At 41.8% G+C, this 26,152-nt stretch overlaps 1 protein-coding gene across 1 annotated transcript in view; it reads right to left on the reverse strand.

Annotated features, from left to right (window-relative positions):
• The window catches only part of LANCL3 (LanC like family member 3), a 95,494-nt gene extending 75,510 nt beyond the window's left edge, over positions 1-19,984 (reverse strand). The window contains exon 1 of the mRNA XM_081042773.1: positions 19,127-19,984. Within this exon, the coding sequence (XP_080898899.1) occupies positions 19,127-19,699 (573 nt within the window). The 5' untranslated portion in view covers positions 19,700-19,984. The remainder of the gene's footprint in view (positions 1-19,126) is intronic.
• Between the last annotated feature and the right edge of the window lie 6,168 nt (positions 19,985-26,152).

The raw sequence follows: 26,152 nt of genomic DNA on the forward strand, positions 1-26,152 counted from the left end.
TAATAACCAAAATATACAAGGAACTCATGAAACTCAACAACAAAATGACAAACAACCCAATTGAAAAAAGGGCAGAGGACCTCAAGAGACATTTCTCCAAAGAGGACTTACAAATGGCAAATAGACATATGAAAAAATGCTCAACATCACTAATCATCAGAGAAATGCAAATAAAAACCACAATGTAATATCACCTCACCCCAGTCAGAATGGCTATCATCAACAAGACAAATAGTAACAAGTATTGGAGAGGCTGTGGAGAAAAAGGAACCCTCATACACTTTGGTGGGAATGCAGACTGGCGCAGCCATTATGGAAGGCAGTGTGGAGGTTCCTCAAAAAATTACGAATAGAATTACCATATGACCCAGCAATCCCTCTCCTGGGTATCTACCCCAAGAATCTGAAAACATTTATCCATAAAGACATGTGTGCTCCAACGTTCATTGCAGCTTTGTTTACAGTGGCCAAGACATGGAAACAACCAAAATGTCCTTCGATAGATGAATGGATAAAGAAGTTGTGGTATACATACACAATGGAATACTATTCGGCAGTAAGAAAAGATGATATAGGAACATTTGTGACAACATGGATGGATCTTGAGAGTATAATGCTAAGCGAAATAAGTCAGACAGAAAAAGCAGAGAACCCTATGGTTTCACTGATATGTGGTATATAAACCAAAAACAACAAAAGAACAAGACAAACAAATGAGAAACAAAAACTCATAGACACAGACAATAGTTTAGTGGTTACCAGAGGGTACGGGGGTAGGGGAGTGGTAGATGAGGGTAAGGGGGATCAAATATATGGTGATGGAAGGAAAACTGACTCTGGGTGGTGAACACACAATGGGATTTATAGATGATGTAATACAGAATTGTACACCTGAAATCTATGTAACTTTACTAACAATTGTCACCCCAATAAACTTTAATTAAAATAAAATTAAATTAAAGAGAAACATGAAGAACAGAATATGGGAAGATGACAGCCAAAACAGCACAGATATGATTAAGAAAAAGATGTTTGTTTTCTTAGTGTTTATATTTCTCAAAGAAATACATGTGCATAGTTTAAAAAGTGAAGAGGAATTCTTTAAAATAATATCAAGCTCCTGCCCTACCCCTCTCCATCCACATTCTGACTCTTCTGAGGCAAAAACTTAAAACACTTTCACGTGTATTTTTTTCTAGCTATTTACAGTAAGGCCTCACTTAACATTGTTGATATGTTCTTGGGAACTGCGGTGAAACAATATATAACAAAACAATTTTACCACAGGCTAACTGATACAAACAATGGTTAAGTTCCAATGGCATTTCAACGTTATAACGAAATGACACTATTTGAAGACCTACTGTATCTTCCTATTTCTAAATGACATCGTTTTACAGCTATAATTTGACTTTTTCATTTTAGGTGTTCTCTTAATCTCTTAACTTGGAAGATGAAGGTTTAGCTCTCTTATACATGTATTTCCTTTCTCAAACATCCAAAACAGTCACATCACATTTTTACTAAAACAATATTTATTTGGGTAAATCAATATTCATTGAGCAAAACTACATGCAAGATTATCATTTTCTTTCTGCTATCCCCCACCATCCCTAGTTAACAAACTGCCTTTTCTTTTTATACTGTTATTTGGTTTTCCATTTGTCTAGAACAAATTCATACCCAAACTTTCTGACAGATCTGCAAAACACCACTAGGTACAGCCAAACACATCAGGTAAGCCTTTTATTTCATTTTATTTTGTTTTTATTTTTTTCTTGGCAACTTCCTGGCTGTAGTTATGCTGTTAGTAGTCACTGTTGGCATTCAAGGCCTGATACCCAGCTGTCATCCTGAGCCATCCTTTACCATCACGCTGGAAATTTCCTATTGATTCCACCTATATTGGTGTTCCTGGTTTTAAAATCCCATATTGTCCTATTTCTTGGTTCATTTCCCCTTTGCAATGGACCAAAACAAAACATTTCACCAGTTAGAAAGCTATTGCAGTATTCCAGATGGTAGCTGGTTCACTTGGAACTTTTGGCCCCTAAGTTCTTTTAACACTTGTTCTGTGAGCCTAAATAACCTGTCTTACGCTTTTGAAAGAAAACAAAATTTTTAATCTTTTTGAGATCCTGCAAAGATATTTTTTTCTACTCTTACACTTGACTGATAATTTTGGCTGCTGAAGAATTTTAGTTGACAAGTAATTTTCTCTGTGAATTTTGGAGGCCTTGCTCCATTGTCTTGTAGCTTTCTAAATTGTTATTGAAAATCCAGTGCTAATCCTTTTATGGAACTAGTTTTGTTGTTGTTGTTCTTTTCCCCCTTGGAAGCCTTTAGGATATCTTTATTCTTTTTCCATCCCACACGCTGGTGGGTCCCTTAAGTCTGGAAACTCATGTCTTTCACTTGTGAAAAACATTCTTGAGTTCTCTTTTCATAATTTTCCCTTTCATTTACTCTGTTCTCTTTTATCGGGACTAACTATGAGACTGGTTGGACTAATTAGTCTTTTCTCTTTTTATCAATCTCATTGTCGTATGGTTGAACTTTTAGGGACATTCCCTCAACTTAATATTCTATCCTACTGCATTACCTTATTTCTCCTACCATATTTTTAATTTCTAAGAGTTCTTGTTCTGTTCTCTGAATATTGCTTTTAATATTATCCTGCTTTGATTTCACCTATGTGATCACTTTCTTCTCTGACAATATCAGTTATAGATTTCGGCACTTTGCGAGTTTTCTTCTGCTCCCCATATTCACTGTTTACTCCAAGTTCAGTTTTCCTATTTGTTTATTTTGTTATGATTGCTGTCCTTCACATCAGATGCTTTTCAAACGTTTTCTGACTGACAGTTCCTACTTAAAAGTCTCACTGGAAACTCTGGGTGGAGAAGGCTAGCCATTTGGTGGAATTCACTGTAGGGTGAAGGCAGTGCCACTGCTTTTTCATTGGAAGAGGATACAAGTGCAAATGTCAGTATTTGTGGTTCTTTTTTGTCGAATATCTGACAACCATGGACTGTCCATCAATCTACCACATGGTGGACGAGCGTATCTGCCAGTGTTCTGGGAGTGACTAGAGGAAGAAGCTAGGTCAGAGAGTGAGGGGAGGAGATGGGGGCGTGTCTCACCACGAGCATGTAATGCTCTTTTCATGGAAATACCTCCTCTCTGCCCTTGACAGTGCCTTGAGCCTCAAAGTCCAGAATTTCTCTAATTCAATCTGTCAAGAAAGTGAACTTCAAGGCTTCTACTAAGGTCTGGAGGGCCCATGTATGGAAACTGTGGGGGTTCCCACCAGATCCCTTCTGATCCTTCCTATTGATTCTATGAATCCCTCCCCCAGTGTCCATCAGCTTCGCTTCTAACAAGTCTCACCTTCACCTGCAGCCTTCTTCAGAGACCTACTTTTAGGCTACAAGAGCCACTTTGGCAGCATGCCAACAGAACTGGCACTACCTAGAAGATAACCCCCCCCCACCTCCAGCTATAGTGCATTGTTGGTGGAAGATTGTGCCTCTAGTCAGGACAATCTCTGAGATGTAGTGTACACTCCAGAGTTCCCTACAGGATGAGACAGAAACTGGGACTTAGCCTCCAGTCGTCCCTTTGCTTGGCTTCCTCCCCTTCACTGTGTCCCTCACTCCTGTACTGCTTTCTCCTGGGAGCACGTTCACATGATGGTAGGGAACTCTGGAGCGTACACTACATCTCAGAGATTGCCCTGACTAGAGGCATATTCTTGCACCAATAATGCACTATAGCTGGGGGTGGGGGGGTTATCTTCCAGGTAGTGCCAGCTGTGTGATGACAGGCAAGTTACTGAACCTCTCTGTGACCATTTGCCCCCCAGAAACGGATATAATATGCTTATCACAGTGCCCGTCATATAGTGAGTCCTATCATTTGAGTTATTTTCTGGTGGTGAAAATACATTGTGAGTACTCCCACCATATGCCTTCACCTAGTTCCCATATTTCGGGGATTTTTGTCAGGGTTAAGGGTATAGTGTAAGGCAGTGATTCAAAAAATATCGTCTCCAGACAAGCAACAGCATCACTGAACACTTGATCACAGGGCAAAGTTTCAGGCCCTACTCTAGACCTACTGAGTCAGAAATTCTGGGCATGGAGGCTACCGTGTTTCCCCGAACATAAGACTGGGTCTTACATTGATTTTTGCTCCAAAAGATGCATTAGGGCTTATGTTCAGGGGATGTCATCCCAAAAAAATCATGCTAGAACTTATTTTCCGGTTAGGTCTTATTTTCGGGGAAACACGGTAGCCACGTGTGTCATCACAGGCCCTCCAGAGGATTCTAATGCACACTCAAATGTGAGAAAGCCCGCTCAAAGGCTACAGATCAGAGAAAACTATAACAGAACCCCATGGAGATAAGACCACGACCTAGAGCGAGTTGGGGTGGTATTAAAGATCGTAAACAGAACAAATGACTATATACAAAAACTCAATGATTACGGCTAGGAGGAAGTCATCATTATACCTTTATCATTAGAGTAGTATAGTTGTAAATATTAAGGTCATGTTATAAATGAATATAAATCAGAGCTGGGAGCTAAAGAGTAAAATGCAGATTCTATGTTTCTAAAATTAACAGGAAGTCTACACCATAGAGTCTTGAAATGCAAATAGAAAAGTGCACTAATGCAATAAAAACATAATTCCTGGGCCGAGAAGCTGAAGAAACACTTGATAGAGTCCTTTTACTGTATGAATGCTTTTCTGAAACAAGCTACAAAATGTACATGGTCTGGAACATTTGCTGAGGAAAACTCATTTGAAGTTGTCACTTCACCAGACACACAACTATTGAAATATGTTTGAAATTCTGAATTAGTGCCATGCAATCAGATGATCTTTAGAAGCAAAGAGAACTTCAGAGCAAGAAAGAGCTCCTTGAACCCGCCACTCAGAATCTGGGGGAACTGAGCAAGAATCAAACATTCCAACATCACCTTCGTAGCAATTTACAGTCGCTTAAAGTCAATTAGGTGATTTACTTTGAGGAGTACAAAACAGACACAAGAAAGCTAATTCTTAGATTAAGTCAGCCAAGAGCCTGAAATTTTAAAGCGAAAAGACCAGCCCTTTCCCTGAAGACAGCAAAGCGCACAGGGTAACTCACACAGGTTAGTGTGCAGGGGTGATGACCAGCCACTCCATTTACTTCGACACATAATCTCTGAGCAGCTCAGTTTAATCTCCTGCATGGCAGAGCAGAGGATATTTCCCTCTAGCCCTTTCTGGCCTCTGTGTGAAGACCTCAAAGCTCTGCTATTGAGATCAGGGACCGAGCAGCTGTGAATACCACCACAGGGAATATTAGATCGGCTGAATGTCTGAAAAGCATACCTATTATATTTAATCAATGCAGACTCTCACTTTACATTAATGATAATACTCAAACTACTAATAAAATAATGGCTAACTCATACAGTCTTTACTGTATGCCTAGCAGACCTCTGCTAAGCACATGACATGTACATTCTCAGTGGATCTTCATAACACACCAATGAGGTGGGTGCTGCTTGCATTACATTTTGCAGATGAGGAAATTAAACTTCAACAATGGTAAGTAACTTGGCTAAGGTCAAACCAGCTACTGTGGTGGAGCCAGGATTCAACCCCAAGGCTATCTGACTCCAAAAACTCTGTACTTAACCCCAGATGTTTCAATGCCTTCATTGAAAGAGTCCAACCTATTTCAACAGTTGCAATCTGTGATACATGTGCAGTTTTCTTTGCCTCACAAGGAAAGGAGAAAACACTTCAAATAGCAATATTATCTTACTGAAACGTGCATGAGGACAATACTTCCTTTCTGGTTGAGTACTGGATCTCTCAGCTTTAGACAGCTGTGAAATCTGTTCAGAATGTGGCACCCTCCTAAATTCATTGTGTTAGGTGGGTGCAAAAGTAATTGCGGTTTTTGCAATTTTTTTTTAAACTGCAACTACTTTTGCACCAACCTAATAGTAATGGAGATTCAGCTGGTCCCCACAGTGCTTGCTTTGAGATTTGTGATGCTTTGGTTGCCATGGACACCAAATTTCAACACACCACTGAGCACCGGGAATCCATCCCCTGCAAAGCAATGGAGTCAGCAGATGGGCACAGTAACAGCTAACTGCTCATAATGCTATGGCCAATATTTGTTTTGCCACCTCTCATTTAGATGATGTTCTCACCCATGAAGTCCGTAAAACTGTCTCCCATGTGGGAAACAGCTTCCTTATAACCCAGGTAGCAACACTCACACTTCAACACATCAAAGTCATTCATTTGTCTGGGTTGTTGAATAGATAAAGCTATTCAGAAAAGGAAATCTGATCTTATACATACCACTTCTTTGTTCAGCTTGCTAAAAGAAAGAATGGATCAAACGACTTCTTGAAAATTCAGTTGGTCCAAGTGGCTAGCACCCCAAGAACAATCAGTCTGTTAACTTGGTAGGTTTCCCTAAAACTAAATCCATAAAGAAAATAATTAGGAAAAGACAAGTAGTATTTATATATCTATATCTATATCTATATTTAAAATGCATGAGAACAACGTATTTTTCCTTGAGACAAACCAAACATCCAAGGCATTGTATTTAATTAATGAATGTAGGTCAGAGATCAATTAGAAAATGAATCATGAAGAGAAACACTTAGTTGCACACATCATGGACTGTCGGCCAATTTACCAAAGGACCATCACCACGTGGGGATAGTAAAGGACGACTCTGCCACATGGAGCAAATCCACTGTGTATTGTGTAGGAGCCACTCACATGACAAACATCACTCATTAAATTAACCAGCAAAAATGAAATTAGCCAAATTAATAAGAAGTTAATACCATCTATCATTTTCACATTCAGGTCAATAAAAATAGTGAAATTCCATTAAAACAACCTCCTTGTAGAACACTGACAGGTGGAATTATTGGCAAAGTAAATAATTCAGTACATTTAAAAGAATTTTTAGGCCAGCCCTAAAAATTCAGCTGTTTGGAGCTCCGTGCTCCTAACTCCAAAGGCTGCTGTTCGATTCCCACATGGGCCAGTGGGCTCTCAACCACAAGGTTGCCAGTTCAACTCCTCGAGTCCCGCAAGGGATGGTGGGCTCGGCCCCCTGCAACTAAGATTGAACACGGCACCTTGAGCTGAGCTGCTGCTGAGCTCCCGGATGGCTCAGTTGGCTGGAGCGCATCCTCTCAGCCACAAGGTTGCCGGTTCGACTCCTGCAGGGGATGGTGGGCTGTGCCCCCTGCAACTAGAAAATGGCAACTGGACCTGGAGCTGAGCTGCGCCCTCCACAACTAGGACTGAAAGGACAACTTGAAGCTGAACGGCACCCTCCACAACTAGGATTGAAAGGACAACAACTTGACTTGGAAAAAAGGCCTGGAAGTACACACTGTTCCCCAATAAAGTCCTGTTCCCCTTTCCCAATAAAATCTTTAAAAAAAAAAAAGAATTTTTACTATGCTTACTTCCCCATTTATTCAGCAATAAGAAAATTACAAAACCATGCTCTCTTCAAATAATTACAATAGGAATAATAAGTTTAGGTTTTAGTGGAGAGTATGTAAACAAATGAAAAGGTCTACATAAATTATACCTAAGGAAATCTGGGTTATTTTGAGTAGAGTTGTTAAATCATTGCATCAGAAAAAAATAAAAATAATAACAAAAAGGAAAATGTCTAAGTGTGTTCAATTTAAACTAATTCAGAGTTGTAGGCAGCACTACTTTATGTCACAGGGAAATGTAATTCAATGATTCTAAAGTGAGAATGTTTCCATGAACCTCAAGATCATATCTTCTATCTGGTCTGGGAATGCTGCAATCAAGTGCCTCTTCTTTTACAATTATGAAATAACTTAACACTGCTGGAACATCTATTTGGGACTTAGAGAAATTCTAAGACACCTTCTGTCTAGAATGCAAAATTACATTTATCAGAAAAAAGAAATCCATGCATTCACTCATAGATGTGAAGAGTCCTTAATCCTGAAGGAGGTGTGCGAGGCAGTGACTCTTTCCTTCAGCATAAACTACAAACTGGAGAGCTGATATTCTTGCCTTTGTGGAAGAGGTCATCTTCAGTACAAAGGACAAATGATGAAAATCATGAAGTCTCGTGGGAATACATCAAATATGTTGGTAGGCAATCCCATACGATTAAAAGAAATAGTTATTCAGAGCTGTGTACTCAAATCTGCTCAATGAACCAGCAGCAGTAGCATCACCTGGGCACGTGTGCTAGAGATGCAGAATCTTGGGATTCACCCTAGACTTGCTGAGTCAAAACCTGATTTTTAACAAGATCTCCAGGAGATTTTTGTGCACGTGAAAGTATGAGGGGCACTAACTGAAAGCACAGATTTGGCAACCAGCCTGTGGGAAATGGGATCCCTGTCTCTGCCACTGGCTAGCTGTGTAACTCAGAATGAGTCCTGCAACCTCTCCGTGCCTCAGTTCCCTCACTGGGTATGATGGCAATAGTAATGGCACCTACGAGTATGTCATACGATCGCTGGTAGCATTGAATGACAGTACATGTAAAGTGCTTACAACAGTGTGTACAATCAGTGTCAGCTCTAACAGCCTTTTACCAATCACAGAGCTCTACATTAAGAGGAACAAAGGATCTAAGCTGTAGCCTACAGAAGTGCCCCACTTTTTGGCAGGTCTACAATTAGGCAAGTAGGAACTGGACTTGGACTTGGCCTACAAAAAAATCCAGCTTCCCCAACGTACTGTTATTTCAAGCCAAACTTAAGGGTTTCCTTATGCAGTGCACACACACAGCTGCTTACAAAAAAGGGAGCACTCAAATCCGGACTGAGTGCAATCTGACACATGCATTTTGATTAGTGAGTGTTGAATGTCCACAATAAGGGGATTCATTTTCTACCCTAGAAACTTCTCTCCTCATTTCCTACCCATTAGTTTGTCATACATTAAAAAGTCTGATGAAACCCAGTGCTGAAAATAATGTGGGAAGACAGGCACCCTCAAACACTGGTAAAGGGAACAGAAATTGACACAACCTTTTTGGAAAGCAATTTGGTACTCTGCACCAACTTAAAAATATCTATACACTTTGACTCAGCAATTGTTATCAAAACGTAGCCTACATATACACTTGCAACAGAAGGCAAACATACATATATAGAAAGATATATGTATGTGAGTAGGTACATACTACATTTAAATATTACATATGTATATATGCATATTTTATGTATATGTGTGCATGTTTTACAGCACTGTGGTTGGTTTGTTTTATTTATTTATTTATTTTTTATTAGTTTCAGGTGCACAAGACAAAGTAATACTTAGATGTTTATCATTTATATCCCTCACACTGTGTCAACCCCCCTCCCCCCATCCACTATGCCTCTGACATCGCACAGAGCCATTACATTTCCACTGTCTCTATTCCTAATGTACAGCACTGGTACAGCACTGGTTTTGATAGCAAAAAAAAAAAAACAACTTGAATCAATTTAATGTCCATCAATAATGATTAAGTTATTGTATAGCTATTAAATCAAACCAGTATAAAGAATGACACATCTCTCTATGCAATAATGTGCAAAGATGTCCAAGATACATTAAGCAAGAAAGCAAGCTATATCTTTTGGTATCCTCTTATTGTTTTACCTTGTTTGATGACAGTAATAATTTTTAAGAAAAACAAAGAAAAATCTTATACAACCTAACATCACACCTCCAGGAACTAGAAAAAGGAAGAAAAAAATGAGCCCCAAGTTAGCAGATGAAAATAATAAACATTAGAGCAGAAATAAATGAAATAGAAACTTGGAATACAATAGAAAAGATCAATGAAACTAAGAATTGGTTCTTTGAAAAGATAAACAAAAATTGACAAACCTTTAGGTAGACTAAGGAAAAAAAGAAGACTCAAGTAAATAAAAACACACATGAAAGTGGAGACATCACAACTGACAGCACAGAAATAGAGGGTCATAAGAGACTCCTGCGAATAATTATACACCAACAAACTGTACAACCTAGAAGAAATGGATGAATTCCTAGAAACATACAATCTACCAAGATCAAATCATGAAGAAATGCAAAATCTGAACAGACCCATTACAAGTAAGGAGATTGTATCAGTAATCAAAAAACTCTCCCCCCCCCAAAATAGCCAGAACCAGATGGTTTCTGGTGAATTCAAACACTTAAGAATTAATACCAATACTCTTCAAACTCGTCCAAAACACTGAAAGGAGAGAACACTTCCAAACTTATTTTATGAAACCAGCATTACCCTGATACCAAAGCCAGATAAGGACACTACAAGAAAACTACAGCCCAATATCCCTGATAAATATAGATCAAAAAATTGCAACAAAATACTAGCAAACAAAATTCAACAACACATTAAAAGGATCATACAACATGATCAAGTGAGATTCATCCCTGGGATGCATAAATGATTCGACATATGCAAATCAACAAATATGATACACATGAATAGAATGAAAGCTAAAAATAATATGTTCATTTCAGTAGATGCAGAAAAAGCATTTGAGAAAATTCATCATCGCTTTATGATAAAAACTCTCACCAAGTTGGGTATAGACAGAACATATCTCAACATAATAAAGACCATATACAAGTCCACAGCTAACATCATATTCAATAATAAAAGGTTGAATACCTTTCCTCTAAGATCTGGAACAAGTGCCCACATTCACCACTCCTACTCAACATAGTACTAGAAAAAATAATCCTAAAGTTCACATAGAACTACAAAAGACCCTTAATAGCCAAAGCAATCTTGAAAAAGAAGAGCAAAGCTAGAGGAATCACACTTCCTGATTGCAAACTATATTACAAAGTTATAGTAATCAAAGCAGTGTGGTACTGGCATTAAAAAGGATATATAAAGAATGGAACAAAATCAAGAGGCCAAAAATAAACCCAAGTTTCTATGGTCAACTAATATCAGACAAGGGAGCCAAGAATACTCAATGGAGAAAGGATAGTCTCTTCAATAAATAGTAATGGGAGAACTGGATACACATGCAGAAGAATGAAATTGGACCCCTAGCTTACATCACTCACAAAAATTAACTCAAAATGGATTAAAGTCTTAAACATAAGACCTGAAACTGTAAAACATAGAGAAAACATAGCGGCAAAGCTCCTTGACATTGGTCTTGGCAACAATTTCCAGGATGTGACACCAAAAGCACAAGCAACAAAAAGCAAATCAATAAGTGGGACCACATCAAACGGAGAAACTTTTGCACAGCATACCAATCAACAAAATGAAAAGGCTACCTATTAGGAAAATGCAAATCAAAACCATAATGAGATACCACCTCACACCTGTAACAACGGCTATTATCAACAAGACAGAAATAACAAGTGCTAGAGAAGTTGTAGGGGAAAAGAAACCCTCATACACTGCTGGTGGGAATGTAAATTGATGCAACCACTATGGAAAACAGTGTGGAGGTTCCTCAAAAAATTGAAAATAAAACTGCCTTATGACCCAGCAATCCCTCTCCTGGGTATCTGGCCAAAAAATCTGAAAACGTGTATCAGTAGAGATATATGAACCCCTATGTTCATTGCAGCTTTATTTACGGTGGCCAAGACATGGAAACCGAAGTGTCCTTCAACAGAAGAATGGATAAAGAAGATGTGGTATATATACACAATGGAATACTATTCTGCCATAAAATGAAATACTGCCATTTGTTGACAACCTGGATGGATCTTGAGATTATCAGGCTAACCAAAATAAGACAGACAGAAAAAGTTGAGAACCATATGATTTCACTCATATGTGGGATATAAAACTGACAAACGACCAAGACAAACAAAAACTCATAGACACAGACAACAGTTTAGGGGTTACCAGAGGGAAAGGGGGGAGGGAGGAAGGTAGAAAAGACTGAAGGGGGTCAAACATGGCGACAGAAGGAGGACTGACTCTGGCTGATAAGCACACAATGTGATATATAGATGATGTATTATAGAATTGTACACTTAAAACCTATATAATTTTATTAACCAATATTACCCCAATAAATTTAATTTAAAAAGGGAAAGAAAAAATACTGAATAAAAAAGAAAAAGCAATCTACAGAATAGGAGAAAATATTCACAAACCATGCTTCAGATAACAGGTTAAGATCCAAAATATATAAAGAACTCATATACGAGGTCTAACAAGTTTGTGAACTTGTTGCAGCGATGTTGCTAACCTTTTTTGATATCAGAGGGATTATTCATTATGAATTTGTACCAACTGGACACACAGTGAACCAAGTTTACTATTTGGAAGTGCTGAAAAGGCTGCGTGAAATAGATGACCTGAACTTTTCATCAACAATTCATGGCTCTTGCATCATGACAATGCACCAGCTCACACGGCACTGTCTGTGAGGGAGTTTTTAGCCAGTAAACAAGTAACTGTATTGGAACACCCTCCCTACTCACTTGATCTGGTCCCCAATGACTTCTTTCTTTACCTGAAGATAAAGGAAGTATTGAAAGGAAGACATTTGGATGACATTCAGGACATCAAGCGTAATCCGATGACAGCTCTGATGGTCATTCCAGAAAAAGAGTTCCAAAATTGCTTTCAAGGGTGGACTAGGTGCTAGCATCAGTGCATAGCTTCCCAAGGGGAGTACTTCAAAGGTGACTGTAGTGATATTCAGCAATGAGGTATGCAGCATTTTTTCTACGATGAGTTCGTGATCTTGATTGTCTCACCTAATAACTCAATAGCAAAACAACAAACAACTCAGTTAAAACAATGGGCAGAAGGGCGGCCAGATGGCTCAGTTGGTTAGAGCAGGAGCTCTCAACAACAAGGTTGCCAGTTCAATTCCCACATGGGATGGTGGGCTGCACCCCCTGCAACTAAAGACTGAAAACAGCGACTGGTCTTGAAGCTGAGTTGCACCCTCCACAGCTAGATTGACACACACACACACATACACACATTAAAAAACCCAAACCCTTGTTTAAAACAAAATGGGCAGAGGAACTACATAGACATTTTTCCAAAGAAAACATACAGATCGCCAACAAGTACATGAAAAGATGCTCAACATCACTAATCATCACTAACCAGGGAAATGAAAATCAAAACCACAATGATATCACCTCACACCTATTACAACAGCTATAATTAAAAGGACAAGATATAAAAAGTGTTGGCCAGGATGTGGAGAAAAGGGAACCCTTGTGCACTGTTGCTGGAAATATAAATTGGTGCAGGTACTGTGGAAAACAGTATGGATATTCCTCAAAAAATGAAAAATAGAATAACAATAATACTCACTTCTGCGTATTTATTCGAAGGAAATGAAAACAGGATCTCAAGGAGATATCTGCATCCCATGGTCTTTGCAGCATTATTCACAATAACCAAGGAAGTGGGAGGTCACAAGACAGGCCTCACCAAGGGGCAGACACTTAGGTAACCACCTAAAAGCCATCGCCCTCTCCTTTCTTGTTTCTTGTCAGGACCTGCGTCCAATGATAAAGGTTAGAAAGGAAGGACACTTAACCTTCCCAGCCTCCTCCAAAACCAGAAGTGGCCAGTGACCAAGTGCTGGGTAATGAGGCAAAAGGGAAATTCTTCAAGGATAGAATGTTCTATATGATTTAAAAAACAAAAAAGATGCAAGAAAAAAGCCTCAGATCCTCCCTTTCTACTTCAGTTGTATGGGAACACGACAATTGGAATGGCAACAGCCATCCTGCAATCCTGAAGACTGACAGAGCTCACACACTGAGAATAGCAGAGAAAAGGTTTGGAAAGAGCTTGGGTTCTCATGACTTTCCTGAGTTGCTGAACCAATCCTGGAATGGCCTAGCTCTACACTCCTTATAAAGTGAGGTAATAAATGCTCCCATGATTTAGATCACTTTTTAATGAATATTCTGTTATTTGCAACTCAAAGCATCCCCACTTCTACAGCTGCGGACTGCCTGCCTTAGGAATGAGCTGAGGACCCAATTAACAGTCTTGCAATAGTTTTGTTTTGTTTTAATCAGCCATGAAGCTGGATTCCTTGTACCGGGTCCTCAGAATTTTCTATGTGATGTTCAGAATCACTTTTAATTTTCTGTTAGTAGATGCAAAACGGAATAACACTGATTTTGCAGCTGCTACTATATGCCAAGTACCATATCAGACATTTTATCTAGGGTGAGTCATCACAGCAACTTCCGGACTAGCCCCTTTGGGAAAATAAAAATCACATTTATATTTTCTCAAATCTCAAACAATTTCGCATTTACTTTCATTACAAATGCAGACTACAAACCACAGTAGTACTTGTGACTTGTCATCTATAGAAATCACAGATGAATTCATATCAGACTGCAGTTGTTGAAGATATCTCAAAATATCAATGACCCCCATCACTGTTTCAAAAGTACCATAATCCTTAGGCCCGCTGCCAAATCTTTTTATTTAATGTGTTAATAAAGAAGCACATATGCTACTGCATCACACATTCTAAAAATATTTCGGTGTTTCAACGCCGATATAACTGGCTTCCTTTATAAGCCTATGTGATTTGACTTTATGCATCTAAAATATTAAGAGGTACCAGACTTACAAAGAAGTCCTTGGCACAAAAGGGGTTTAGACCCCCTGTAACCAATCTGGCTTGCGACCATTTTTAACACTGTTCAATTCACTTTCTATTTGGAAATCCAGGGGGATCCGTTTAAAAGGTAAATAAGGTGAAGACAGTGCCCTGTTTAAACCTGAAACAAAGGTAAACTCACTGTGACTGACCTGGCCCTGCAGGATCTGATTTCACCCTCCTCAGGTCTCCTACCTGGCCTGGCACTCCTCTATCCCCCAGCCCTGGCTCACTCTGCTCCAACCATGCTGGCCACCTTCCATTTCTTTGAAATCTCCAAGGAGTTTTCCACCTCAGGGGCTTGCTCTTTGTTGTCCCCTCCGCCTGGAATGTCTGCTCTTAATGCACCCACTTCACTCTCCTGCTTCTGTGGTGAGCCAGGAAATCACTCCCACAAAGAAGACTTCCTTACTAACCTATGCCACACAGCGACCCCCCCCCTTGTCCTGCCCCCAGTTAGTTCCTGTTTACTTCCTTCAGAGCACTTACAACATAATTATATTGATTTTTGTTCACTTCTAAATCCTGGTACCTAGCAAGGGGCCTGGCACACATAAAAACCTGACATTCACCGAATGAATGAATAAACATAATAAGTGAATGAGGAAGCTATTATTAATCCATTTCACAAGTGAGGTAATTGAGGCTTAAAGATGTCGAATTATTGTCCAAGGTCACCCAGTGGCAGTTATTTTAACTGTGGTCCCTAGACCTCCCCTTAATCCCTTCACTATTTTTTCTAACTTCCTTTTCCCTGCTACATTTCCACCAACCCGTGGAAAGCAGAATAGACCCAATACAAGTTTCTATGGCATGATCTTTTGGGACTTTAATACCCCATTGCTCAAGGATATCTGCCTAACAAATTCTTAAAGCTACTTCCCTTAAGTATTTCCAAGAAGGAATATATTACCTGGATATAGTGATTCTTTCTGTCTCTCTATACACACATATTTTTTTCATCTCTGAATCTTATAAACATAAATGCAAACCATAAAATCAAACGCATGGCAGAAAATTCAGAAAAGGGTACATTATGGAAGAAAAAAATGTAACATAACCCCAGGGTAAATGCTAGTATACAAAAGCACCTGTGATGAGGCACTGTACACAGCCTATGGGGACCACAATTCTGGCCATATGCTTCCTAGGAGCCAACATAAAGTGAAAAACACAAGCAGTTACATGACACATCCTCAAGATTAAAAACTCAATCAACTTCCAGGAGGAGCAGAACCACTCCTATTTCCAAGTCCTGAGAGAAATTCCTCTTGTGAGCCCTCAGAATGAAAGCATGGCAGGATATAGTTATCAGTATTCTAAACTACAGTCTTATAAATAAATATATCAAGCTTCATAGAATGGTGTCTCATAGCACGCCTTCATAGACACGGCCGGTATAAAGCCACAACCTAGGTAGCAATGTATTGCCTGGCTATTAAAGCGTGGTCTCTGGACAAGGAGCATCAGCAACACCTGCGAACTAGTTAGAGATGCAGAATCTCGGGCCCAATCCCAGGCCTGCTGAGTCAGAATCTGTATTTTATTAACAACCTCTTCAAAGTTTAACAAGCACGGGTCTAACGGTTAAGCTTGATCTGAGGCAAAATTTGTGAGAAACTGGTATTCACTTATTCATTCATTCAACAAATACTTACTGAGACCTTGGCAGTAGGATTTTTAAAAATATGACACCAAAAGCACCACCATAAAGGAAAATATTGATAAATGGAACACCATCAAAACCGAGTGATAAATCAACCCATAGAGCAAACACTATTTGCAACACCACTAAAAAAAGGAAAGTTGAGCACCTAAGTATGTACCAGGCACCATCTTAATGCTGGCAATATAGCAATGAAACAAAAACTCTGCTCTTATGGAGCTTACATTCTCATCGGAGAAGACATCAACAGAACAAGTAAAATGAAGCAATAAAGGGGCATAAGTCAGGGGATGGCGTTGCAGTTTTAAATAGGGTGGACCGGGAAGGCCTCGCTGAGGAGGTAACGACCTGTACAAGGTCAGGGAGCCAGGTATAAAAATAGCTAGGGAAAGAGTATTCTAAGCAGAGGGAACTACCTGAGACAGTAAATGTCTGAAACAAGAAGAAGGCTAGTGTGGTTGAAGCGGAGTGAGCAGGAGTGGAAGAGGTATGCAGGGGGCCAGAACATGTGGGGCCTGCCATTTTAAGTGTCATAGCTCTAACTGTCAAAGTGAGATGAGAAGCCAGGAAAATAGGTAATAGGGAGCCACTGCAGGACGTTCAGCAGGAAAATGACATCAGGAAACATGTTTTTAAGAAGGCTAGTTTCTCAGAGGCACATGGAATGGTTTTGAGTGAGAGAATCCAGCTCACAGTATATCACACTAATCCCAGTAAGTGGTGATTCATTCATTCAATTATTAAGTGCCAAAGAGGTGTGGGGAGGATCCAGGCTGTGGTGGTAACTGAGGGAAGTGCCAGAGGAAAATGACTATACATGACATTGGAGAGAAAGAAACCCAGGACACAAGGACAGATTATTTATAAAGAAATGAGAGAAGTTTGAAATTCAATTTTATCAAGGTTTATGGATCATCTACTGATAAGACTTGTATTCTGTGCACAAGAATTGTATTTTCCCCTCGAAGGGCTTCCAGCTTGGCATGCTTAGCCCCTGCCTTTCACCTCCCTTTCAAGCCTGAACTTCATAAATTGCAACAACTGAGGCTGACCCTGCGGCTAGCTGATTTGCTCAGGTTAAGGGCTGGGTTTTTTGTTTGGTTGGTTGGTTTTGGTTTTTTTATGGCTTTTTTTTTTTTTTACCCTCAGAGCTTGTTCTGTCTCCAGGAGCAGGGGCCAAAGCACCTCAACTTGGTTAGTATAAACAAACAGATCTGGTTTGGCAGAAGAGCAGAAGAGACGTCCTAATAAATGGCTTGGTGGATCAGCCTTGCAGACTGGCCCTGGGACCACAGTTTTGGGGCAAGGAGTCCTGGTCTGTTTCCACCTTTATGACCTGACGAATCTCCCACTCCTTGCCATTCCATTCTGGAGAAAAGGCCCTAGGCCCCAAGGCATGCAAAGGGAATGAAGCAAGTTTAAGGAAAACAACTGGGAGGTGGGGGGGAACGAATTTGAAAATTGCCCACTGCCAGACTCAAGGTCTGAGGAGTATATGCAAATATAATGCAAAATATATATAAATAGCCCTGTGGCCCTCTAAAAGGTTTTATACAACTGGAAGAGCCCTTAGGAAACTGCTAGCAGATAACAGTGACTCAGAGGCAGAGTGAACTATTTCAAGACAACTTTGTCACACAGACCTTTGCTGCCCTGGTAGCACAGCACAGCACTCAGTCATCGTTTTTTTCACCTGGGTCAATCTCCCCTGCTATATAAAAAAAAAGAAATCAAGTCTGCCTCTGTAAAGGTTATCTACGTTAATTACAATTTTAAAACACTGTGTACCTTTAATTTTTCTTCAAACACCTCTCTCACCCAACTAAACCCAAGTTAAATGTGTCACTTCCTCCCCAGAACAACACTTGGCTCCCGTGGGTTATGAATGAAAGAGCCTCTCTTTCAGTTCTAGTTACTATGATTCTTTGGAGGATTCTTTTCCTAGTCACAAGAACTGGCACAGTCTCTTCTAATATCCACACGCTATGTTACAAGTGAACCCAGAAAAACAAAACCAAACCTATATACTGGTGTGAGATCCAGTTCACTTCAAGAAGTCACTGGAAAAGCTTTTCATTAAGAAAACCTGCCCTGTCCAGTACGCTGTCATATTGACAATGCTAACTACACATTTTAAAATGAAAAATGCACATTCGATTACAACGGGGTGCAATTCTGTCTACATTTCTATATTTAACAGAGGCCACCTCTATCTGATATGCATTTTATAAGAGCCATGAGATGAACTGAATGGTAAGCACATCATACCTACAGCTGGTCAGTGATTCTAGGCTACAGACCTGGGGGTAGAAGCTACTTACCTCCACATTAATGATGGAATCAATGATGGCATAATCAGCCCCCAAAACTTCCATCACTTTTCTAGTACTCTAACATTCAAGGGTGCTTCCGCTTTTGACAGGAGGTTCAAAGGAAGGGAAATCCCTTTCATTTTCGAGGTTTTTAAAATCTCACTTGAAAGGGCCTCCAGAAAGTTACTGGGCAATGAAGCATCTGGGGAGGTGGCACGTTCAGTGGAAAACACGAACAAAGTGCAAAGACGGCGGAATCCCAACAAATGAGAGACTCAAAAAGAGGAGGGCAGATAGACAAAAGCAGGAGCTCAACACAAGAGAGTGAAGCAATGACAGCTCTAAAGAGTAACAAAGAGAGATGGAGAATGACCGGGAGCGCCGAAGCCGGAGCCCGGAGTCCGGAGGAGGGTGGCGGGGCAGGGCCCGGCAGGCAGCGAGCGCCCCCGGGTGGCCGGGCTACGTCTTACCTCCTGGGCGAGTTTCTGCTTGAGCACCAACGCGGCGCACAGGTAGCCAGCGCGGCCCACGAACAGCTCGTCGGAGCCGCACTCCAGGAAGGAGACCGGCACGCAGATGGCGCACAGAGCTCGGAACTTGCTCAGCGGCTGCACGTAGTCGGACCGGCCCAGGGCGTGGTACACCAGCGTGGCCACGGTGTACACGCCCGCGCCACCGAGCAGGAAGGCGGCGCGGGTGTCGGCGTCCGGCTCTCCCCATTCCTCCGCGCGGGCGCACGCGTCTATGAGACGCTTGGCTGACCGCAGGTAGCGCTCCCGGGCCGCTGCAAAGAGTGGGCTCTGCGAGACGTGGTAGAGCATGTAGGCCACCCCGGCCACTCCGCCGTACAGCCCTCCCTGGCAGCTGCTGGCCGCGGCCGCCGCCCCCCGGGACTCAGCGCCGCCCCCGAGCGGGGGCAGCTCCTGGAGGATTCGCTCGATGGTGGCGGTGACCAAAGGTGCCACCGCTTCCTCGCACTGGCCCGCCAGCAGGCTGCCCTGGTAGTCATCGAAGCGGTTGGCAAAGCAGCGTTTGGTGTCCATACTGCTGCCCGTGCCCCGTAAGGCCGAGCCGGGGTCCGCTGGAGGGCGCGCTCTGAAGCCCCACGTACCACCTCTCGTTCTCTGAGGCGCTCGGATGGCAGTGGATCCGGCCGGGATGGAGCAGGGAGGCTGAGACGGGAGGTGACAAGAGGAGGCGGGCGCGAGAAGCACGGAGCGGATTGCCAAGTGGGACACAAGGCTGCCGCGTGGTTCCTAGTGACCCCGCCAAGCGCTGGGGATGTGCGTCGCCGCCCCGCTCCCAGAGGCCGCGCCCTCGCCGAACCCGCCCCCTCCTGCGCCGCCGCAGCTCCGCCGCCTCTTTAAGGGGCCGAGGTGATCTCTGGCAGGACACACGCGGCGCCCGCGCCACTCCTCCCGCTCCGCCTCCAGCTCCTCCCCTCCAGGCTGAAGGCCAGGGACGCGCGGGACACCGATCGGGAACGCTGAGTCTGGGCGTAAGCACACCTGGCGGGGGAGGTGAAGACCTCAAGTCCCTTGTATATTCAAAGTGAGGTCTCCGAGTCAGCAGATCAGCATCACCTGGAAGCGTGTTAAAACTGCAGCATCTCAACTTCGCCTCAGACCTATTGAAGCCGAATCACCATATTTAGCAAGCTTCCCAGGTGATTCATATGCATGTTAAAGGTTGGGAAGCCACTGAACTAATCTAGAGTACTACGTAGGGGAAAACTGAGCGCCCTCCTGAAACTTGTTTTGTATCTTGGTCACTTTGGAGTTCTCATTCTGAATGCCTCGATCCCAAAGGCTGAGGGGTGGGGTGACCAGTTAGCTCAGTTCCTTAGAGCATGGTTCTAATCGCACCAAGGTTGCTGGCCTGATCCCGCCTGGATGGGCCACCGGGTACTGCGCCCTCCTTAAAAAATAAAAAATAAAAATAAAAAAGCCTGAGGGGTTTGAGTACATCACGTTTCATGCATTAAAACAGTGAAATGCCCCACAGGGAAACTTTCTTGGCCTTGGTTGTCGTGATGTTTTTCTTGGAGTATACAGGAGTAAAATTTCAAAGAATCACACCAAGTTAAGGTAAAAGAGCGGAGTTGTCTTTCTTCCAGAGACCCCAACCCCGCATGCATAATAAGAGCCCCCAAAATATCTTGAGGTCATTAGCTATAATATAAGGATAAATGCTGCATAAGAATTTTAGGTGGACTTTTTTTTACCCTTTTCTGCGTGTCCTTAGTTACCTCTTTCCCTTCCTTCCCATGTTTCTTCCTTTCTGCTCTCCTTCCACAGATGGTACTGAGGGTCTCCTGTGTGTCCTGGACTCTGGAAATAGAGGGATAAACGAAAGGGACATGGCCCTAGACCTCCCAAAGCTTGCAGTCCAGTGGGAAAGGCAGGAAATGAACAATTACACAATGAGTGGCCTTTCTTTTGCTCAGCTGTTTTAAAATAATTCTTCCTTTCCCAAAGTGTCCACTAGTGAAGGCCAAAGAGGTCACCTCTCCCTGGGTATTTGCATTTTGATAGGGATGGTGCAAGACACAAAAGAATAAGTGACTCATGGAAAAGTTTCTGACACTTTGTGGGAAGAGCAACTGCTCCACTTACATTAAAGGCCAGTTTTGTTTGGAGGCAATTTTTTTTCTTCAGAATTGATAATTGTCACAATGATTTGGAAGCAGAGATTAAATAGTCTTGCTTGATGCATTCTGGAAAAGGAGCTCACTTTGCCAAGATGGCTACCAGGACTGACATCTACATAACGGATGGTATGGCCTCCATCCTCCTATAATACTGTCCAAACAGGTTTGTTTTTAACTATACTAATAAGCTAGGTCCACTTTTAGGTAGAGAGCCTAATGGGTTAAGGGTATCAAAGGAGCCACTAGAATGTTGAGTTTATGTTTGGGCCTTCTTCCTTATCCCTCAACCATAGCAAGCATTAGGGATGATTTTTGTCCCTTCACACGGGAGACATCAAATACAAGCCTTCACAGGCAGAAATGAAGCCTTATTCCACTTCATTTCTCTGCATCTCACTCTTGTCATGAATCTAGAGACAACTGTTAAGTTTGACTCTGATTAGCCTTCCACACAGCCCAGCACCGAAGTATCACCAGCAGCAATGACAGGGACCTGTGCTGACTGGCTTCAAAATGGAACTGTAAGCAGGTCTCCAAAAAAAGGAGCTCTGCCTTTTCCCGGGTGGGTCACCACTCTGTTGCCCCAAAATGCTGCATAACTATAATAGCAAGCACAAAATCTTGTACCATATAACAATAAGTTTATTGCTCATGCATTTGGGACTTTGGCTGGGCTCATTCCTGTGTCTGGGGGTGAGCTGGCTGTTAGTTAGGGAGATTGGGGTAACTAGGCTCTAGTCCACATGTCTCTCATCTCCAGCAGGCCAACCCCAGCATGCTTGCATGGCAGTGGCGGACAGGCAAGAGCATAAGGAGAAACATGCAAAACTTCTTTAGGTCTGGTCTCAGAACTGACACAGTCGTGTCTGCCTTGTTCCATTGGCAAATCACATGAGGAAATATAAAGTGTCTTTATGGAACTTCAAGTTACATGACCAAGGGTATGTATACAGGGTGGGGTGAAGTATTGGGGGTTTAAGGGGTTTCTTTTGGAGAGTGATGCCAATAAGTAGAACAAAGGTCATAAGATGGATGTGAAGCAGTATGATTTGGGAAAAGCAAAGAGGTTAGCCATATCCAGAAGCCCTCTTAAACTCACAGGACAAATTAACCCTTTCACCTATAAAATTCTTTCACAAAGACCTCACTTTATCCGTTGCACAATCACCTGGCAAAACCTCAGCCCAGAATATACTTCAGAATATAAACAGATGTACTATTTAGACCACATGAGGCCTCACCTCTAATTGTCATCTACTAAATTCACAAGTAGTGTTATTTATTTTAATGTCATGACTTCATTAGAATACACTCTCCATGAAGGCAAGGCTTTCTGTTTCATTTATTTACTTTCTGTTACATTTATACAAGTACACCAAGAGCCTAGAGTAGTCTCTGGCACATGTAGTAGGCACTCACTAAAAGTTTGTGAAATGATGAATGAGTGTAGAATGCAGAGTGAAGCCTTTATTGAAAATTTTTTTATAATATTTTTTGGGGCAGGAATATTGGGGAACAGTGTGTTTCTCCAGGGCCCATCAGCTCTAAGTCATTGTCCTTCAATCTAGTTGTGGAGGGCGCAGCTCAGCTCCAAGTCCAGTCACCGTTTTCAATCTTAAGTTGCAGGGAGCGCAGCCCACCATCCCATGCGGGAATTGAAGTGGCAACCTTGTTGTTAAGAGCTTGCTCTCTACCAACTGAGCCATGCGGCCACCCCTCCAAAAACTCAGCAGCAGCTTGTTATCATCAATCTAGTTGCGGAGGGCGCAGTTCACTGGCCCATGTAGGAATCGAACCAGCAACCCTGTTGTTTAGAGCTCGCGCTCAAACCAACTGAGCCATCCAGCCACTGGCCTTTATTGAAATTCTAACCTGATTTGATTAAGCTCCCACTGTTTTCTTGGATCCTTTTGCTCTTGTGAATGCAAGAATGTGAACATTCTTCAGTGTCTGACTCCTTACTTTGTTTCTCCACAAAGTCTGGTGACCTCTATACTTTACCTTGAATTCAGTGACTTCACAATTCTATTTTTAATAACTAACTCTGTAGCAGATTATATTTTCCAAACATGGCCCAAATAATGTCTCCTATGCCACATGCTCCTCTACAATGTGACCTTGGCATTCCTCTCATCAAGAGGTACGGTGTATGCCCCCTCCCCTTGAATCTGAGTGAGCTTATGGCTCACTTGGAACCAACAGAATGTGATGGAAATGACACTGCATGACATCCTAGGCTAGCTCACCCAAAATGATGCAGCTTCCATCTTACATGCTAAACACTCAGATTTGGAGCCTTGAACCACCTTGTAAGAATCTGACTACCCTGAGGCTTCTATATTGTGAGGAAGCGCAGACAACATGTAGAGATCACTTGTGGTACTTGAGTCAATAGCCCATCTGACAGCATCAACTGGCGGCCATGTGACTGAGCTACCTTAGATATACAGCTCAGTTGAACCTACAGCTACCATCCCACGCTCTTCCATAATTCCTGACCCACAATATAACCTGCAAATTAAAATAGTTATCTCAGGCTACTAAGTTTTAGGATAATTTGTTATGCAGTGATGGTAACTGGAATATCCTGCTAGCTTCCCATTATCCAAGACCATAGAAGTCCCCTATAATCCATAGTGCCCACTCAACAGGGCAATAAGCAGTTGGGCAGAGGGATATTTTGGGGGAATCTGGCCTGAGAGAAAAGAAATATGCAGGCACACAGAAAGTTGTGTTCCAAAGTAATAATTCTAGTTGGATTTTTTAGATTTTAGAGGTAGCGATGACCCCACAAGAAATATGCAGCCTATACAAATCTTGCTGAAGCCATTAATTTTGCTCTTATCTGCAAGATTTGTCCTGATAGTTACAGAATCTCTAGCAGCATTTGCTGACAGGCAGCTCCCAACACTTGGTTTCTGTGATCTTGCTGAATTGCCCAGTTCCTAGTTCTTCCTCAGTGCTTCCTAATTATGAGATTATGCAAAACTAAGCATGGAAAATAGTTTTAGTGGGTTCATCAAGGAAATCATAAAAGTTATGCAAAACTACCCAGGAAACAAGTATTAAAATCAAAGGGTCTGGGGGCCGGCCTGGTGGCTCAGGCGGTTAGAGCTCCATGCTCCTAACTCCGAAGGCTGCCGGTTCGATTCCCACATGGGCCAGTGGGCTCTCAACCACAAGGTTGCTAGTTCGATTCCTCGAGTCCTGCAAGGGATGGTGGGCAGCGCCCCCCTGCAACTGATGATTGAACACGGCACCTTGAGCTGAGCTGCCACTGAGCTCCTGGATGACTCAGTTGGTTGGAGTGCGTCCTCTCAACCACAAGGTTGCTGGTTTGACTCCCACAAGGGATGGTGGGCTGTGCCCCCTGCAACTAGCAATGGCAACTGGACCTGGAGCTGAGCTGCGCCCTCCACAACTAAGATTGAAAGGACAACAACTTGGAAAAAATCCTGAAAAAAATACACACTGTTCCCCAATAAAGTCCTGTTTCCCTTCCCCAATAAAAAAAAAATCAAAGGGTCTGTCTTGTGCAACTAATTCTGTGTTTTCCCCAAAATTAAGACCCAGCCGGACCATCAGCTCTGATGCATCTTTTGGAGCAACAATTAATATAAGACCTGGTCTTATTTTACTATAATAATATAAGACCAGGTCTTTATAATATGATATATTTCCGGGTCTTATATTAATTTTTGCTCCAAAAGACGCATTAGAGCTGATTGTCCGGCTAGGCCTTATTTTCAGGGAAACATGGTTGCTATCTAAGGGTAAATATGAAAAAAAGTAATTGTATAACTGTCAACTCTCAACACTTAAGGTTTAGTACATTTTATGGGATAAGCCATCTTAAAAATACTTTCAGAATACTTTGCATCCTGGAAATGGTTTAGGTAACTGAGTCAGTGCTATGTTTAGTCCATAAAGAACATTCTCTTTGGAGATGCATCTTGATTTATTAGCTTAGCAACCTAATTGTAGACTTCTGCTTCTGTTCTTTCACCCCCATAGGCCCTTCTTAAAACAGCAGCCAGAATGTTATATCAAATCTTGCCTTTTGACTGATTTCAATGTTTCTCCTGTCCCTCAAAGTCAAGTTCAGCATTCACAGAATGGCCTAAAAGGCCCACTACTATCTGGCACTCATTACTTCTCTGATCTCTCCTCTTATTCTTCTTGCTCCTTCAGTTCCAGCCACCTTCATATTCCTCAAACATACTAGTCATCATCTTAATTTGAAGTTTCCCTTGCAGTTTCCTCTACCTGGAATACTCTTCAAAAGATATACTCATGACTTGCCCTTCACCCGTTTCTCAGTGAAATCTTCCATGACTTATTATTTTAATTTTTTTTAAAGAGGGCGCAGCTCACACTTGCCGATGCGGGAATCGAACCGGCAACCTGGGTGTTACCAGCACCACACTCTAACCAGCTGAGCTAACTAGCCACCCCTCCATGACCTATTATTTTCATTTAAAACAATCCCCCCCAACCATTGGTATCTACAAACTATATTTTAACTGATTTATGTTGTTTTCTTGTCTATCCCCCTCCACTAGAATGCAATCCCCACTAGGACAGGAATTTTTGTCTCTGTTGTTCCCTGCTTTATCCCCAGCATCTAGATGAATGCCAGACACACAATATTTGTTCAAGAGATACTTGTTGATGTCTGCAATGCCCTTTATAATGTCGAAAACTTCAACCAATTCCTAATTGATGGATGAGGTCTGATGTCTATTTTCTGGACCAGTTTCTTGATTCTGCTCTTCTGCACAAACAGCCATAAAAATGTACATTTGAACGTAGGATTTGATTCTCTTTCTTGTCTCTTTTTCTCTAC

This window comes from Rhinolophus hipposideros (assembly GCF_964194185.1).
Source record: "Rhinolophus hipposideros genome assembly, chromosome: X".
NCBI classification, from domain to species: domain Eukaryota; kingdom Metazoa; phylum Chordata; class Mammalia; order Chiroptera; family Rhinolophidae; genus Rhinolophus; species Rhinolophus hipposideros.